Source organism: Antedon mediterranea, chromosome 2 (genome assembly GCF_964355755.1).
Source record: "Antedon mediterranea chromosome 2, ecAntMedi1.1, whole genome shotgun sequence".
Taxonomy (NCBI): Eukaryota; Metazoa; Echinodermata; class Crinoidea; order Comatulida; family Antedonidae; genus Antedon; species Antedon mediterranea.
In genome coordinates, this window is record NC_092671.1 from 35879971 (window position 1) to 35897679 (window position 17709).

At 32.6% G+C, this 17709-nt stretch overlaps 3 protein-coding genes across 7 annotated transcripts in view; 1 reads left to right on the forward strand and 2 right to left on the reverse strand.

The window, feature by feature from the left end:
* The window catches only part of LOC140040899 (endothelin-converting enzyme homolog), a 29112-nt gene extending 26690 nt beyond the window's left edge, over window positions 1–2422 (reverse strand). For 2 of the 5 annotated variants that reach the window (XM_072087164.1, XM_072087162.1), the window contains exon 1: window positions 2162–2422. The gene's annotated coding sequence lies outside the window, so the exon portion shown is untranslated. Of the gene's footprint in view, window positions 1–1826; window positions 1964–2161 lie in introns of those variants that run through there. The other 3 variants (XM_072087167.1, XM_072087163.1, XM_072087166.1) reach the window with 2 other exon arrangements.
* A 185-nt stretch (window positions 2423–2607) lies between these two features.
* LOC140040907 (peroxisomal membrane protein 11C-like) lies at window positions 2608–5861 on the forward strand. The gene is made up of 4 exons (XM_072087177.1): window positions 2608–2957; window positions 3360–3541; window positions 3790–3876; window positions 4651–5861. Exons 1-4 carry the CDS (start codon window positions 2703–2705, stop codon window positions 4886–4888), a joined length of 762 nt encoding a protein of 253 aa, XP_071943278.1. The 5' UTR covers window positions 2608–2702; the 3' UTR covers window positions 4889–5861.
* On the reverse strand, window positions 4731–16109 carry LOC140040906 (uncharacterized). The gene is made up of 22 exons (XM_072087176.1): window positions 16075–16109; window positions 15608–15700; window positions 15207–15311; window positions 14219–14325; window positions 14027–14083; window positions 13219–13285; window positions 13048–13092; window positions 12259–12443; window positions 11865–11945; window positions 11526–11619; window positions 11193–11318; window positions 10542–10580; window positions 10225–10377; window positions 9823–10082; window positions 9385–9599; window positions 8884–9033; window positions 8018–8156; window positions 7293–7403; window positions 6957–7076; window positions 6671–6853; window positions 5985–6078; window positions 4731–4868 (listed from the first exon to the last, which is right to left on the reverse strand). The coding sequence occupies exons 1-21, from the start codon at window positions 16076–16078 to the stop codon at window positions 5995–5997; spliced, it is 2418 nt and encodes an 805-aa protein (XP_071943277.1). The 5' UTR covers window positions 16079–16109; the 3' UTR covers window positions 4731–4868; window positions 5985–5994.
* Between the last annotated feature and the right edge of the window lie 1600 nt (window positions 16110–17709).

Consider the following 17709-nt stretch of genomic DNA (forward strand, 5'->3'; position numbering starts at 1 on the left):
AGTCACTTTATACTTTCAATTATTAAGCCGTATAATGAATGAACTCATTAACATTGTCTGTGTTTACTAAACACGATCAACATGGGAAAAAAACCTGCATTTAAATAGGCACAACAGATGGATGATTTAAACTTGTATAATATTAATATTTAACCATTTTGGCTAGTACCATTAATAATAAATACAGTAATATGATTTATTAAAACAAAATCGTTTTTCTCAGCAAAATGTACTAATTAGTATAACTAAGTTACTAGTTACTATTCAGTACATAATTAAAATTGAATTGCACACTTGTAAATGGTGCAGGCCTATATATAAATCCAAAGGCAAATTACTGAAAAAATGACAATGCTGTGGGTATCAGTGGCTGGATATCTCAATGGAGATACAAAATAAAAGCGAAAAGCTAAATCAAAACGAGAAGTAAAACAGCCAGAAAAGTTAGCAGAGCTAATACCCACAGCATTGTCATTTTTTTCAGTATTTTGCCTTTGCATTTAAAAATTCATACACATTTATTCAGTTATAACAATAATAACTGGGGCCCACAATAGAAGCAACTTGATTTTAAAAATGAATTTTAAAGATAAACTAAAACTTGCACTTCACTGTAGAATTTAATTGAAATTGGCTCCGGTACCACTTTTTATATACACAGAATTATACCGAAAATAAAGAAACACCAAACAATAATTATTGAATCTCAATTTAAAATGTCTTGCAGTTATCTTAATAATTCAAGAGAATAAGGAAAGGTTGTACTGTATGGTATACAGCAAAAACAAATGAAAAAATGGAAAATATTATCATTACAATAATGCATTTCTGCTATATAAAGCACTAATAAAGGCATTTCATATGGCTATAAATAATTGGCTAAAACCTAAGTAGAAATAATGGCTATATGCCCACTGGGATTTCCGGTTTCTCTTATCCTCTTTCCTAACCTGCATGAATTGAAGAACATGTGTTCAGGATAATAACAATAATTTAAAGTGGACAATTTTCCTCGTTTATTATATTTGGAAACAGATGAATTTATTTAAAGATGTATTGTCCCCCAAAAACATGAAAAATGAAGATTAATTAAATCAGACTTTGAATAGGTTATTTTGTAGTTTTAATAAAGTTAATCACTTCCGTAGAAAAAAAAAGAAAAAAATTTATGTTTTAACTTATAAAATAACAAAATAAATGGTTAAATTCAACCAAAAATCCATTGGCTGGCAGCCAATTTGACATTTTTTTGCTTTAAATTACAGTTTTTTCAGGTAAATACATTTTTTTTCGATCTAATTTTTGGTCAAAGTGGATAAATATTATGTGACATTAAAATGGTATATTCAACAAAAAAATGGACAATACATCTTTAATAGTAATAATAATTTAATAAATAATAGCAGTTTTTATCAAATATTTTGTAAAACACATGTTTTTTTATTCACTTCAACACTTTCAAAGGTGGTCCATTTCCAATGCACATACACTGTGATTATATATATATTATTTTGGGTTACGATCTGTACAATACAAGTCAGAAAATAATTTGCATGAACAATATAATTTAAAAGAACAATAAACTTGTTAAATGTTATTCTTGAAAAAATTTCATTTGGATCCCAATTTCCTGAGTCCTGCTATCCTACTCCTATTGTAACTTGTTAATTGTTATTATTTCCAGACACAAACAAAATAAACCTATAAAAATCATAGAAAATTCCATTATAAAATAATTGAAGTTTTTATGATCCCAACATGTTTTTAACATTTATTTACCTCTCTCATCTATCTTGCTAAATAACAACTGTTTTGTTCTCACTCACCTTTAAATTAATCAAAAATCAGAATATACTAATGAGTAGGCTTGCATTTAAACTGTCCTTGAAATGAGTGAAAAAACGTAACAATATATAAAAGCGATTAGACCAAACTAATGTGCTAAACAAATGAATGAGTCGACTTGGGAAAACAACCAGATGGTAGTTTTTAAATTGAGGGCAGTATTTACATTTCAGCTAGGCCTCATATCCCAACCATACGCTGATTTACGTACGTCGTCTATGGGTCCATCACAAACGGTGTCTGTTTATGCTACGACGGTGCCAGACCATCTACTAGGCCTAGCGTAGACATACCTAGCTAGTAGTAGTAGGCTTACCTAGCTATAATAATGGTGTTGTAACAAATAGATAGTTACATTAAGTCTTGCTGAGAAAAATTAATGTCATCGATAAACCACCTTGTTTGGATGCAATCGTTCATATAAAAAAAGAAATTCCCACACTCAATGTTTTTTCTTCTCCCATCTTGAGGCCTTGTTTGTGTCAAAGGTTGTAGGTTGATCCATTTAGTCGATCGTGTCAGTACAACAAAGGAATACGTAACACAACTTATTATTTATTATGTATAAACATAGTCAACTAGACATAATATTTAATTTAAAATAATAAAAAACCTAAAGGACATGACGAAAATATATAGTTATTAATCTTACGTTTTACTTTTTAATAATATTACAATTGGATTCCTCTTTTGTTAATGGTTTAATCTGATAAACTGTAAAATGTAAACAAATGAATGAGATGAGGTCAGTCCCCAGGGAACAAGTCACGTTTTGGCCGCGATCCCAGTCATTCGGTCAGGCCTAAGCCTAGCCAATTTCGCTTATAATTCGTTAAAAAAAACTAGCCTATGTCAAGATGGAATCATCAAGTAAATCCCGGTATATAAAACTGGCAATACAGCTTCTTGAAAACTATCGTGGAAGAGACAAAATCATTCGAATTTCAAGTTACGTGACGATGTTACTGTCTTCCGTTGGAAAGAAAGGTGGTGCGATGAACATAAAATTCAATGTGATAACACAACAATTGAATTTATGTCGAACTATCCTCCGACTCTTTGACGATCTTCCAATGCTAGCATTAACTGCAACCTATGGATTTGGAAAGCATGTAAGCTTAACTAGGCCTAGGCCTAGGCTAGTTTTTATGCAACGCTCTTGTTGTATTGGAACTGTGTTTTGTTGTCAATGTCACACAACATACAAAATGCTCAGTCATCATTTAAAAAATGAATGGGTCTTTATTTATATTACGTTAAAGGGGTAGTGCTTGGAATAACATAATTGTAATTGGTGGCACAGATCATTTATTACAGTTTGGGCTATACAGTACTGGATTTGGATTTATGTTATATGAAGTGAATTATGTGAAGAAGTGACTTATTTTAGATCGGATTGGGGGTGCGGGTGCGGGTGGAGAATTAGTTGGCACCGTGAGGTTTCATAATACAATCAGAAGGATAGAAAGTAACATGGCTGATGGCTCTTAATTTTTTCATCTGTATTCTTGCAGGAAAAAGTTCCAGGCATTGGTTTGCTGAAGGGTTTGGAGAACCTTGTTTATTCCCTGTTTTTCCCCGTAGAACATATCGCCTGGCTAGCCCAGGTTAAAGTCTTACAGGGCTACCATGAAGGAAAGTGGATAGTAGGCTGTATTGGTCTTTGGGCAATTGCTCTTGTTTTGTCCATAACGAGGTAAAAAAAAAAGGCCATAAAAAATACATAACGTCCTGTATTTGCTGATTTTTTATATACCGTCTATTATAAATTCTCTAACACTCTAGTTTGTGTAGACATACAATAAAGTAGTTTGACATTCTATCAATATAGATAGATTATGTGTGTGTGAGTCAATTCATCACCATTGAGAGAGATTTGCCCGAATTTATCACAAGGACAATTCAAATAGGCAGTTTTTAAGAGCATTTCTTTTTTTCCATCAGGAATCTCATTAATCTGAAGGCCATGAAAAGGCAGATGGAGGATGCACAGAGGCAACTGAAAATAGAAGGAGGAGGCGGAATCTCAAGGTTTGTCAGACTTGATAAAGTACATGGTCCTCCCTCCAACTAAAAACACAAATAGAAAGACCAACATTTGTTTCGTTTATTTATTTGACCGGCATAAAATCAATATAATAAATATATATATATATATACATTAAATAAACAAATCAGGCATACAACATTAATTCTAAACTGCCCGGTGATATACTGAAATTTAATTAATTAATTTGAAATCTGTGAGAATGCTTGTAAATTATCATTTATTTCTTGTATCGAGCACTTTGGTTTTTTTTAAAGAGGTTAAAAAATGCTTAGCAGGGGCAGCTTAAGCAAAATACATCACTGTGATTCAGCTACCCCTCATATAATTTTTTTACATTTCATAAAAATTTGTCAATAAAATTAAATTAGTCTACAAATAAAATAAGTGAAAATAAATAAGAAAGAAAAAGAGTCGGGCAGGTTAGATCGAAGAGAACGCAAGAAGGATTTCAAGTTAAAAACAAACTCATCCTTGAGATCATTTGCGAAAAATGAGGGTATCTGATCAGGATGTCTGGGGTTGATTGAGATGTGTTTCTCAATAACAGAACAGTCAATAGAGACATATGCACACAAATGAGATCAAAAGAAAGTTTCTTTTGAACTCCAAATTCATGAGCTTTTTCTGGGTGGAAATAGGGCTAAACCATTGTCAACATTAACATGCACTCTATGGAATTATATGTACAAAAAGTATTTTGCTACAGTGTATTCAAAATAAATAACCAAATAATAATACATTTCCCTTTCTTGTAGTTTGGAATTGACACCTACAAAATCAGTTGTAGAATTAAAACTAAGCCAGTATAACATGCGGTTAGATTTGTTAAAGAACTGTGCAGATCTATGCAATGCCATCAATTGGCTTCCTCCAGGATTCCTGTGGTCAGGCAAGATTCCGACACCGATTACTGCCATCACTGGAATGCTGTCATCCTATCTTGGTCTCTATCAGTGTGCATCCAACATGATATCTGACAAAAAGAAAGTATAATAATATAAGTGTTGTGTTTCATTAATCTTATATCTACATAAATCTAATTCACTATGAGCTAAAAACTGCCAGCACAACTATATGTCCTTGGTAAAATCAAACTGAAATTGTGTTCATTAAATTGAGTAATTTCATTTTATTTGGTGAGAGCTAATTTGATTCACAACCAGGGTCGTAGCCAGGATCTGTCAAGGTGGCGTTCAGACACAAAGTATTTGGGTTACTGCCCCCGACGTACACTCATAAGGAAAAAGGTACGAGTTATTCACGAACGAGTTTACAAATTTTTCAATTTACGAATAAGCTTTTTTACTGTGAGGCACGTATTTGGAGGATTTAGAGATGAGCTTGAGGTATTGGACATGATGGGGATGGGGTTTCGCAGTCGGTTAAGGGAGGTTCGCTGTAAAGCAGGGTTTGCCCGAACCATAAAATTCCCCCTGGCTACGGGCCTGACAACCCTGTACACGATGAGTTCAAATTAAGGAGAGTAATCGCGAAAATGATTGTACATGACAAAACTTGTTTCATGTATTCCACATTTGTGCACCATTTATTGAACACTATTTGGGCTATTGTGTATGTCTTTAAGTATAATTTGAATAATGCATCAAAGCATCTTTTAACATGTGTCATGCTTATCAGTACTGTAATAGTTGTAGTAGTAAATTATGATATATAGAGATACTGTATAAGATAAAGCTTTTGGCAATTTTAAATTCACAATTTTGTAAATAATGGGTTATATTTGTAAATAATACATTTGGTAAATATGAATAAAGAGATTATTTTAGATCATGACTAAAATTGAAAATAAATAGAATTATGATTGAATTTTTGTTATTAGTTACTTTTTTTGTCAATTTGGAATATTTTCTGCTGGTTGCTTACTGAACATCTACTGGTACCAGAATTTAATTACTTTATTTAGAACCATTTTCATCAAAGTTCGTAGATTCAGAGAATATAAAATAAGAAACATGGGTTTATTCAAGAGAAACGCCAAACTAGTGTGACAAAAAAATGTAATGTGCCCATATATGGACATTACACTAGTTTGATTATGTAGACAGACTTTTACAGCCAGAATATTGACCTTAGTCGATTCATGGTGAAATAATAGTCGATTCTAGTGTAGATTCTTCAAAACCAGTGTTAACGTTTTCACAATCTCCGTTGTTGTGTTCGTTCTACAATACAATACAGAAAAAAGCGTGAATTAAAACTAAATACCATCATCACCATTAAATATTATTCATTCATTCATGCCTAATGGTATATTTATTAAAATTATTGTCACAGTAAAACTGAATTGCGATATATTTTTATACATGGTAACATTTTGCAACAAAAAAAAGTGCACAAGAATTAGACAAAGCCGGCCCAATTCCCACATCAAAACAACAAAGAAATAAATCGCAATCCAGTTGAGAGAGATTATTCTTTTTGATAAATGATTCAAATTATTATTATTTTTTCACATCGGAATGCAAAAAAAAAAAATAAATAAATAAAAACCCCGATAAAAATGATATTGAACTACTACTAAATGTTATGGAAGGGACCCATTCCAATCGACTCTCTTGTGTTTTCTCAAGAATCTCCTAAATACAGTAGTCTATCAAAATTAATGCTATTTTCATCTCGGATATCTACAAACATTTTAAATTGTCTTATTTAAGCTCTCTCTACACTTTCAAACTTTTATGTGAAAAAAAATGTGACGTGCCCATATATGTTGATGTCATATCACTGCATATTTGGGCACATTATGACACCTACCTTGTGACTTTCACTTATCAAAAAATCGCCTGACTCACTGGCGGCTTCTTCAGATAGGCCTATACGTTTTATGTTCGCGTAATCGGGTCCTTCTCCGTCAATTTCATTAACAATAAATGCATGGACAACGTTTTCTGTTGGTTTTTGATAATATACAGCAGATTCGTCTATTTTGTCTTGATTCTAATGTAAAAATATTGTATTTGGTTAGATGATTACGGTAATTTATTCCAAAAAATAGTAAATTTAGGCCATCAAATTACTTTTATCCGTCTAATAGACTCACACTTAATCCATTTGTTTTATAACTATCTGTTGCACTTTCATCACTACCTGGTTCTCGGATAAATTCTCTTCCACCAGAAATAGACATTGTATTGGCTGATGAGTGTGATCCGGAATGTTTCTATAAAGTTATTAATTAAAGATAAGATAATTAATCTATATTGGATATTAATATTCAACAGTCGTGTTATCACTTTGTATGTATTTCTATAATGATTTTCCAAATAAATTCAAATTAAGACATTTTATCAACACCATCAAATTAATCATTGTTATAGATACGGCGTTAGACATATTATGTGAAAATTACTTTATATGGTGTGCCCACTTTACTTACATTTTCTTTATAACTATGTGTTGCGTTTTCATCACTACCAGGTTGTCGGATAAATTCCCTGCTACACGACAAGGACGTTGTATTCAATGATGAATGCGATCCGAAATGTTCCTATAAATTTACAGATAGACAATTCATTTTTTTAGTTAGAAAATTATTGAATGAATCTGTTTAAATATGAAATAAGTTAAACGTTTTTTAAAATACATACTAACAAGCCAACCTCCACAACCCCAACACATTTTTTTCCTATTAAGTTAAGGCAGAATTAACAGGATGAACCTAATTATTTCTATGATAAAGAATTACAAGATAGCTGATCTACTTCCTAAATATAACTTAACCTAACCCTCTAAATAACCTCTCTCAATTAATTAAAAAAACACAGATGATGTTGATGAGCATCGAACTCAAAGCGCCAAACCCTTAGTCTGAAGCCTATACCAACCTACCTATACGTTTTCCACAGGGTATTTGATCTTTGTCTATGCAAATATTATATAGTGACCCTTATGATGTCATAATTAATTTCATGAATTATTAATGACTTCTGCCTTAGAATTATAAGAGAAAAATAAGTTGCACTAACTATAAATGTATACTTTTTTGCTCTTAGTATATTAATTACCAATGATATAATTAAAATTTAAAGTTTCATTTTAGATAAGAAAAGAACGTGTATCTTTAATGTTAATTCAAACCGATTAACGTAAATAAAATATTACTTTGCTTAAGTCACAAGTGTTTGTTTTTGGTATATCCATCTTATTAGAGTCTAGTATCTCTTGAATTTCGCTGCAAAGTTGTTCAAATGTGGGTCTTTGTGACGGATCTTCACTCCAGCATCTCAACATTATTTGGTACCTGTTAACAAAATATATTTCCATAGTTGTATTCGAGCATCCTATTTAGAACAAGTAACATATAGTTCCATACATTCCTAAGCATGTGTGTGGTTATTATCTTGTCGCAATTACCAAATTATGATGCATATATGCCGAGTAACCAAGCATGACTTTGATGTTCCTAAATTCCACCTTCAATATTCCTTTTTGTCCGATTGCATCTCTAATTGGAATGCTCTCCCTGTTTCATTGAAAGGTATATCGACAATAAGACCACTTTCAAACAAAATAAATTAAAGATCTACTTATTAAACTTGAAGAACAAGCTCATGCTTAGATCCTGAAGAACATATAATCAATCACTGTTGTTTGTTTATCTGTATTTCATACTTCTTCATTTCCAAAATTGGTTTTGTGCCTATATTTTATTCAGACCCCAATGGAAACTTTGTTTTAGGATTGAATGGGTTGACCTAAATTTATCATAAAATGTTTTTCTTTGTTTTTTCTCTGATGTTTTTCATTTGACTATTTTTATGTATGATGTGTGAGATCGAAATAAACAACAAACAAACAATTTAAAAGGTTCCTAATTCACGTGGTGAACAACATATATGCAAAAGTTCAATGAAAAACATTATTACCAATCTTTAAACATTGTAAAAACCTTGCAAAGTGAAATAATCTAAAGTGGCTAAAGACAAGAGAAAAGAGGATCAAAGGCCCAAGAATTACTTTATGCTTACATTTCATTTGGGCATCCTCGTGGTTTATCCATCCGATTCTTTTTTTCTGATTTCAAAAAGTCAATAAGTTCAGTTGATTTTTTTATATTCTCGTATGGACATGGATCACAAAACCTGAAGATTTCCGTCAAAACAATGCCAAATGACCATCTATATTATAGAGAGAAAAAACGTTGAATGTTTTAAAACAAATTCAGTTCATTCAAACAAATGTTTGTGTATTCTGGAATTCGTTTTCAATAATAAAGCAGTGTATTACCAAAGAACTTATAACACAAGAATCTCCTGTTCTTCAATTTGCATTCAAAACATAGTATCGGAAGTACAGGGTTAAAAGGTCAAACTGGGCGACGCCATTTCACAGCATGGAGCAGCGCCCCCTCCAAACTAGGAAGTCAATTACTCTACATTTTGGGTATTTTCCTATCAATTTTGTATTTTATAAAATATTTCCTCTGCTTAGTTTTTATCTTTGAAATCCACAGTTACTGATCTACTTACACATCGCTTTTTGAAGATACTTTATGACCGTCATCTAATGCTTCAATGGCAAGCCATCGCCATGGTAGTTCCAAACTCTCCAGTCTGTGGTAGTTTCTTCCATATATATCAATACTTAGTCCAAAGTCTGTGATTTTTACTTTCAATCCTTCATCAATCAAAATATTACGAGCGGCCAAATCTCCGTGAAACATGCTTTTCGAAGTCATATATGCCTTAAATTAATTGATGTTAATTGTTAATATTAGAAATATATATATATATATAACCTGGGCAAAGTACTTTGAATGCCCAATTGTCGAAACAGCTATTGTTGTTAGCGTATACCAGAATTGGAAGTTATAATTGCTATAGTTCCTACAGTACTATATCATGATTACCAATAGGGTCAATAATGAACAGTAACATCATCATAATTTTTAAATATAAATGACATACCATGCCGTTAGAGACTTGCTTTGCTATATCAAGTTGGTTAATCAGCTCAAGTTTATATATAGGATCTTGTTCTGTTTTTGTTGCTGCTCTGCGCAGAAAGTGGTACATATCACCATATTTAACGAATTCATTTATCAACATTAGTGGAGTCGAATCTATGTTGTAACCCAAAAACAGAACAATATTCTCATGTCTTCCCAATTTGATAATCTGTTTGATTTCATCAACAAAATCGTCGATCTCCTTAGGTTTTGCCATTTCTGAAAGATTAACAATGCTCGTTTGGTTTAAATGGTTTAACAAAACCGGCTTCTCTACCTCAATAGGAGGATGGCTTTCATGGTTCCCACCAAACACGGATACTAGGGAAGTGGTCCCTGTACAATTGGAATAGTAACTTACGTTTTGGCAATTTCACAGCAGCGTCGTAGGAAATACCATCTTTCTGTACCTTACATTTATATACTTCACCATAATACCCTTGGCCTAGCAACACTCGCTTTTCCCAAGTTATGTTGTCGCGTAGCATCTGGTACTCCGGGCAACCAATCGAATCTATAGTAATCAAGTATATACATGTATGTAAACAAAATAATCTTAAAATAGCATGGTTTTGTTCAAAATGCAGATATATGAAACATAGTGTAATAACTATAGAATTTAATTTAGAAATGAAATCTGTTTGTTTTAATACTCAAAATGTAATAATGGAATAGTACCTGTGCCGTCTGGAAAAAATTCATCAGGTTTGTTTGTTCCTTTAAAAGAAAATACGGAGGTTACCGGTTATTTTTTTCAGTAACTTTAGTTTGAGAAAAATAAAAACTTAAAAAAAAATAAAACTGACAACAGCAAAAATATATTCCGAAGAATATGGTAATGTAATTATAACCAGGGCGAATTTACCAACAGGACACTTAACTTGGTACGTAAGATAGGAACTTGTAACAGTCCTTTGATCTTATGTCTGGCTGCGACAAATACCAACGGTGGGCGTGGAACTGATCGTGTCGCAGCCACAGGTAAACCCTTTGTTCTCCGGAGCTCAGCATCCTGTTGTTTGATTGCCTTGCAATAACTTACTGTTACTACTAAAAGTCAATAATGTATAATCATGTGGCAGATGTCATCAACAGCAATTAACATATATTTCATTTAATTCCATTTCATCTTTTATTTCGGATAAAAGAATACAGAGTACATAATTCTCCATAGCTCAAGAACAAATTAAGTGTCTACATTATTATAAATATAAAGACAAAAAAAATATATATAAATATATAAATAAACCGACGCCACATAGTCACGTGGTTAATAACTTCATTAAAGCAATTAAGTCCTAATTAAGAGATGGTTTATAATGTACTTGCCTTTAAATGCATTTCTATACAATGCCACAGTAATTGTCAAAACCAACAGGGCAGTTAAAGGTAGGCCTACGGCTACAGCAATGACGTATTCCAATGTGGGTTCTATAATTGGACTGGAAGTAACCGCTGGTAAAAATAAAATTAAGTGTATAAATGTACTACGGTAAGTTTAAAAATACTCTTTGGTACCTGCTTTGTGTAGAACTATTTCACAATAAATACTACTAAATTTTTCTTCTATACTTTGACCAGCATGTAGAAGAATGAATGATTAAAAAGTCTTTGAAAATGTATCAGAAGAAAGACCGGAGGAAGAGGTGATTTTTTTTTTACCTTGTACTTCTGGCAAGTAAGTGTTAAACATGTACTTGTTACTTGTACCTCTAAATGAAGTCGTGTCACTATCAAATCCTACTACTGGTGAAATCTGAAAAGGAGAAGCACCACAATAATAAAAAGTATAACTCTGACTACTACCACAACAATCTGCCACTAGCCATGCACGGTCTTTTATTCAGCAAGTTTTTGTAGAATTCTTTTCATCACAACATTCACTCGGCAAAAGATGTTTTAGCCATAAAGCGTTTTTAGAATACTGTTTGGCGATAAAGATGTTTGTTCGGTCTCAAGAAACTTTTTTAAACCATGTTTGATCATGTATCTTTTACTTACGGTTAACGTGTAATTGTTGCCTTCCTGTAAAGGTGTTTCAAGCTGTGTCGTTATGTATTCACCAGGTACATAAGATATATTCTAACAAAATAAAAGACACATTTATTAATTGACTGAACAATTATCTTATTTCTAGTGTACAATCAGCACTCAGCGTTGAGTTTTTAACTTAAATACTTTATAGTATAAATTTATCTTTTAATAAATGTATTTGATTTAGTAATATATTCGATTTTCGCAGATCCAAAAATTCTAAATAGGAGCACCGAGGGCTTAAAGATTGTAAAATGAAATGTTATTTTCAATCTTTTGCATTGAATCACCCTCCGGATCTGCCTATGGGTATAATGTAGCGGCTCTTAATAATCCATGTCAGCACAACACATAACAATACCGTTAATGTCATGATATTACTAGAACCTGCATCATCATTCCAAGCGATTCTGTATCTGTACAATATAATATCTGGATGTATATGGATAGGTTGCCGCCAAGTAATGGAAACCGCAACATCATTAGTTTTATTAATTCTCTGGACGTCGGAGGTTATGTTAAAAGGCTTGCCAATGTATCCAACGGCTTGAAAATAAATACAGTATAATAATATTTAAATATTTAAACGACTTTAAATCGCTCAGTGGGGATCCATTCAAGTAGCCCCATCGCAAAGTCGCCCCATACAAAGTCGCCACCTTACGCTCAATGAGTAGGCCTAATACTAATCAAGGGGAACCATCTGCTAGGTTGGCAGACATCCTTTACCTCTAGTATGTGTGAAGATATTAGGCCAGAAGTTCACAGAAACAAGAAATTCGGAAATGTTAAACCCGGATCTACTTTTTAAAGATATATGTCCCCCTGAAAAAATATCCTTTTAAAATGTTGTTGTTGAATATGGCATTTTAATGTCACATAATAGTTAGGCCTATTCACTTGGACCAAAAATTGGATCGAAAAAAAAAACCCCTGTAATTTAAAGCAACAAATAGTCCAATTGGCTGCCAACTAATGTTTTTTTTGTTGTTGAATTCAACCGTTTTTTTTTAATACAGAAGTGATTAACTTTGTTAGAACTACAAAATAGCTTATTCAAAGTCTGATTTTATTAATCTTCATTTTTCATGTTTTATGGGGACAATACATCTTTAAATTAACTTTAGTGATAGTAGAAGTGATTACTTACTCTGATTCCTACAAAATTCGACACTTGCAGTTTCATCAATACAATCTAAATAAGCGACAAATAGACGAATTTCAGACATTAATAACTTACTAATCATACGTTGAAATAAAACACATTCAACATTAAGGCTTGTATTAATGGTTTTAAATAACTTTCATTGTCAATGCTCACCCGGTGAACTAACAATATCAGTAATATATTTTCCTCGTATTTCATCTACATCTTCCGAAATATAAAGCTATAAGAAAAAAAATACGTTTATATAATGTCATGGCCCTTTGGCACCATCATTCGATATACATGTTCATGTTATACAATAATAATATATTAGTTCAATTATAATGTGCCATATATCATCAGAGTTATAAGAGCAAAGACACAATATTAGTTATTGAGCAGATCATTTATTTGAACATACACTTTTATAACAATGAATCAACATTTACTAAAACCACATTACAATGCTAACTATACAATTTACAACGATAACAATAATAAGAATGTAACAATTATGAAATAAGTAATCGGAAGCTGCCCATATCATGTTAGAATTCCACAAGGTGAGCAGACATAATCAAAGTTAAATCTTACGATCTGTTATAATATTTTGAACTTCGATCTTGGATCACATCACTAGCGGAACCCAGAACCATCAGGGATTAAAACTTAATAAATATAACTTTAAAACAGCCTATTGATGCTGGAAATATAAAAGGTAGGCCTACAAATTTACAAATAAATCATTCAATATGTCGATATTATTTTTAAAAACTATTTGTGCCCATATGGCGTTTCATACGTATATTAATTGAGACGTAAACAAAAAAAATCGAAATCGACTGGTGGACTAACATTTAAAAAAAAAGGCAATAAATACAGACTTGGAGCAGAGAGTTGATAATTAACAACTCTCTGCCTGGAGAAAGTCTAGACCAACACAAGCAACACCCAAAGTTTACTAAAACAAAGTTTACATTACCGTAACTCTATAAGTTGACCCATACTCAGGAAGTTGCTTGAATTCTCGCCAGTGATTCTGATTAAGACGAAAACTATTATTGTTACTATAAATGAATACTATGAATGAATACTATGAATAGGCACAACAAGAAAAACTATATATTAATTAATTAAACAATATTGTAAAACACATTTATTAGAAAGTCCTTACATATCCTTCGTCTTTTGAAACACATGACATACTCCTCCTACTGCATTCAGATGCAGATTCCTTTTTAATGCTATTCAACACGAAATCAATATCATAACCATCGTAATCTATATCAAAATAATGTTTAAGTTAGGATTACACTGTATTGTTTGTGACTTAATGTTGCAACGTATTATTGTAACATAGGGTGCATAAGGGTTGATGAATGCATGCATGTATTGACGAATGTTACAAAAGGGATTTTGGTAGATAGGTGGAGGAAATTGTTGATCGTTGAATGGGTACATGGATAGACGAATGGGTACATGGATAGACGAATGGGTGCATGGATAGACGAATGGGTGCATCGATAGACGAATGGGTGCATCGATAGACGAATGGGTGCATCGATAGACGAATGGGTGCATCGATAGATGAATGGGTGCATGGATAGACGAATTCGTGCATGGATAGACGAATCATGGGTGCATGAATAGACGAATCATGGGTGCATGGATAGACGAATCATGGGTGCATGGATAGACGAATCATGGGTGCATGGATAGACGAATCATGGGTGCATGGATAGACGAATCATGGGTGCATGGATAGACGAATCATGGGTGCATGGATAGACGAATCATGGGTGCATGGATAGACGAATCATGGGTGCATGGATAGACGAATCATGGGTGCATGGACAGACGAATGTGGGCATGGATAGACGAATGCGTGCATGGATAGACGAATGCGTGCATGGATAGACGAATGCGTGCATGGATAGACGAATGGGTGCATGGGTAGACGAATGCGTGCAGGGATAGACGAATTCGTTCATGAATAGACGAATGTGGGCATGGATAGACGAATGAGTTGAACAAATCAAGACAAAATGATGCTGTACAAATGAGTAAATTGAAAATACATAGCGGCGTATTTATTGGTATTGGGATTTTGAAACTGAATGTTTAAAACCTTACAGCAATACCGGTAATAATAATAATCCTACCTGGGTGGGGTGTCCATGTTACATTGGCCGATAGTTCCCATTCTAGTCCAATGTGATTTGTAGTAAAATATGCCGTAACTTCAAAATCAAATCTCGGATATGTTACTAAAACGATAATAATTGTTCATATTGTTATTGTTCAGTCATATCTGTCTCACCTTTACAGATTGTACTCTTTAATGCTTAAGATAAACATATATCTAGGTCTAGCTCCAATTAAAAGACCATTTCGATTAAAAATCACTGTTTGTCCTGATTAGACAGGCACAAGATTTTGTTAAATGATCCCTAAACCGTCCTCCTATGTGCGAATGATGGTATATTTTGCCACGATGATTGGTTTTACTATGGCGTAAAGTTTAATTGATCGAACAATAATAGTAGCCTAAATGTAAACTTACAAAAAGAAAAACAACAGCTAGTGTCGGATCGCACAGTAGACAACGTGATATGGACAAGTACAACAACAAAAATATTGAAACATCTATAATATCCTGAAAGAAAAAGGAGGAAATAAACAAACTATTAAGACACTTCAGCAAAAGGCTACATTATGTAAAGTATCTTATCAGTACTGTTCTTATACTCTACTACTTTCTTGATTATTTTGGAAAACAAGAATTTTCTGATCAGATGACCTTTAAATTGTTGAAAACGTGAATTCCCAGCCATCAATACAGATACATTTAATACAATTGTACATATATTATGCCATTACTTGTTACTTTCTCATGTTTGTTACTGTACATGCTAAAATGACACACATTCCATACTTAATTTTCACGCCATTTTCACACAACAGTTAATATATGAAGACAATGAAATACTATACTAGAGAAGAAGTTCCTGTATTACAAAGCAGACTTACCCATAGTTATAATTGAAAGTCAATACGGATGTGGTGTCGATGCTAAGTTCTGAAACATTATGCACGTATTTCAGGAAGTCAGTTTCTTACGTCAGTAGTAGTAGGTGTGTCGACTTTATGGCTGACAAGTTTACAGTTGCTGGAGTACGAATAAAAGAAACCTCAAACCACAATAAGGTAAACCTAATATGCAGATACATAATGTATCTGTTTTCTTAACTCATGTTTTGAGGGATCAGCACGAGGGGAATTTCTACAATTGTTATACAAATGAAGCTGACGTCATAATCGAAAATAATCTGATTCGAAGGTTGGCGTTCTTTTTATTTACTCGTTTTGCACATGTACTCTATTGTGTTTAGTTTATAGTTTATATTTACATATTTTTGATTTCCGTTGCTTTTGTTTTGTTTCCTTTCATTATTTTGCTCATTAGTTTTATTGGTTTATTAACGACAGTGTGGGCCAAAAAAGTGGTGACCAACAAATATATAAATGATATTGTTACAATAATAATAATAATTCGGCGTCTCGTGGAATGGTGAGGTATGCATGTGCGTTGTCGCCCACATGAGGGCACGGTGCGCGGGCTATACCACTGTCCTGGAGGGAAGTTCAGGTTATTTTCTCCCCTCGAAGGGGATAAGGCCTATGTCGGTTTATCCAGATAGGCTAGACACGTAGACTCGTAATATCGTCCAATAGACATCCTATTCAATTTTCTACGGTTAATTAATTAATTATACGGAATGCTTCAATTTTGTTTGTATTCCATAGGAATAGAAAAATACAATGCTTGGTACTGGGTAGATCTATAATCTAAATCATAGATTTGATTTGAAAAAAAGCATTTGGGCTTAAAGGGAAATCCCCTAAAAATTTATTATTATATGTATTTATTTTTATAAATAATATTTATTGAAGCATGGATGATTCCTTAATCCATGATTGAAGCTACACTTTAACAACAGTGGCACACGTTCATAAAGTGTACTGTTCTTGGAAAGCAATGAATGCTATTGACTTACTATTATTAACTACTACATGCGTCAGGGATCAAGTCAGATGTTTTGACCTGCTCTGACGTATGAATATGAATGTTCTCAATCTTAATACAAAAAAAAAAGACAACAGCCAATGTAAAACTCTTTTTAATTTATTATAGCATTGTATTCACAATAAATAATTTACAAAATACATAAACATGTAACTTAGTTTTCTAAAAGATATATCAACCAACGAAATCATTATTCTATAAGACAATTTCTTGTAGGCCTTATAAAACCAATCATAATTAGCGCCATGGAACAAACAAGTAAAATATCATATCTTTCAAAAATTATTAAATGAACAATATTTTCATTACACAATAAAATTTTATCTATTTTTTTTTTCTTTGGTTAATAAATCTCTAAGAAAACGTACACATTTTTTAACATGTCGCTTGCATTTTTAAGCCTTTATTTCATAACGAAAGCAACGTAAATATAAACATTTAGGCCTATTAGTTAGGTAACTAAATTAAATACCGATATTTTATATTAAAAACAAGACAAGTGTCATTGTTGCGTTAACCCATACATGTCACATGTTGGATTTATAATCTCTCCCCCAAAACGTTATTTGAAAACAAAT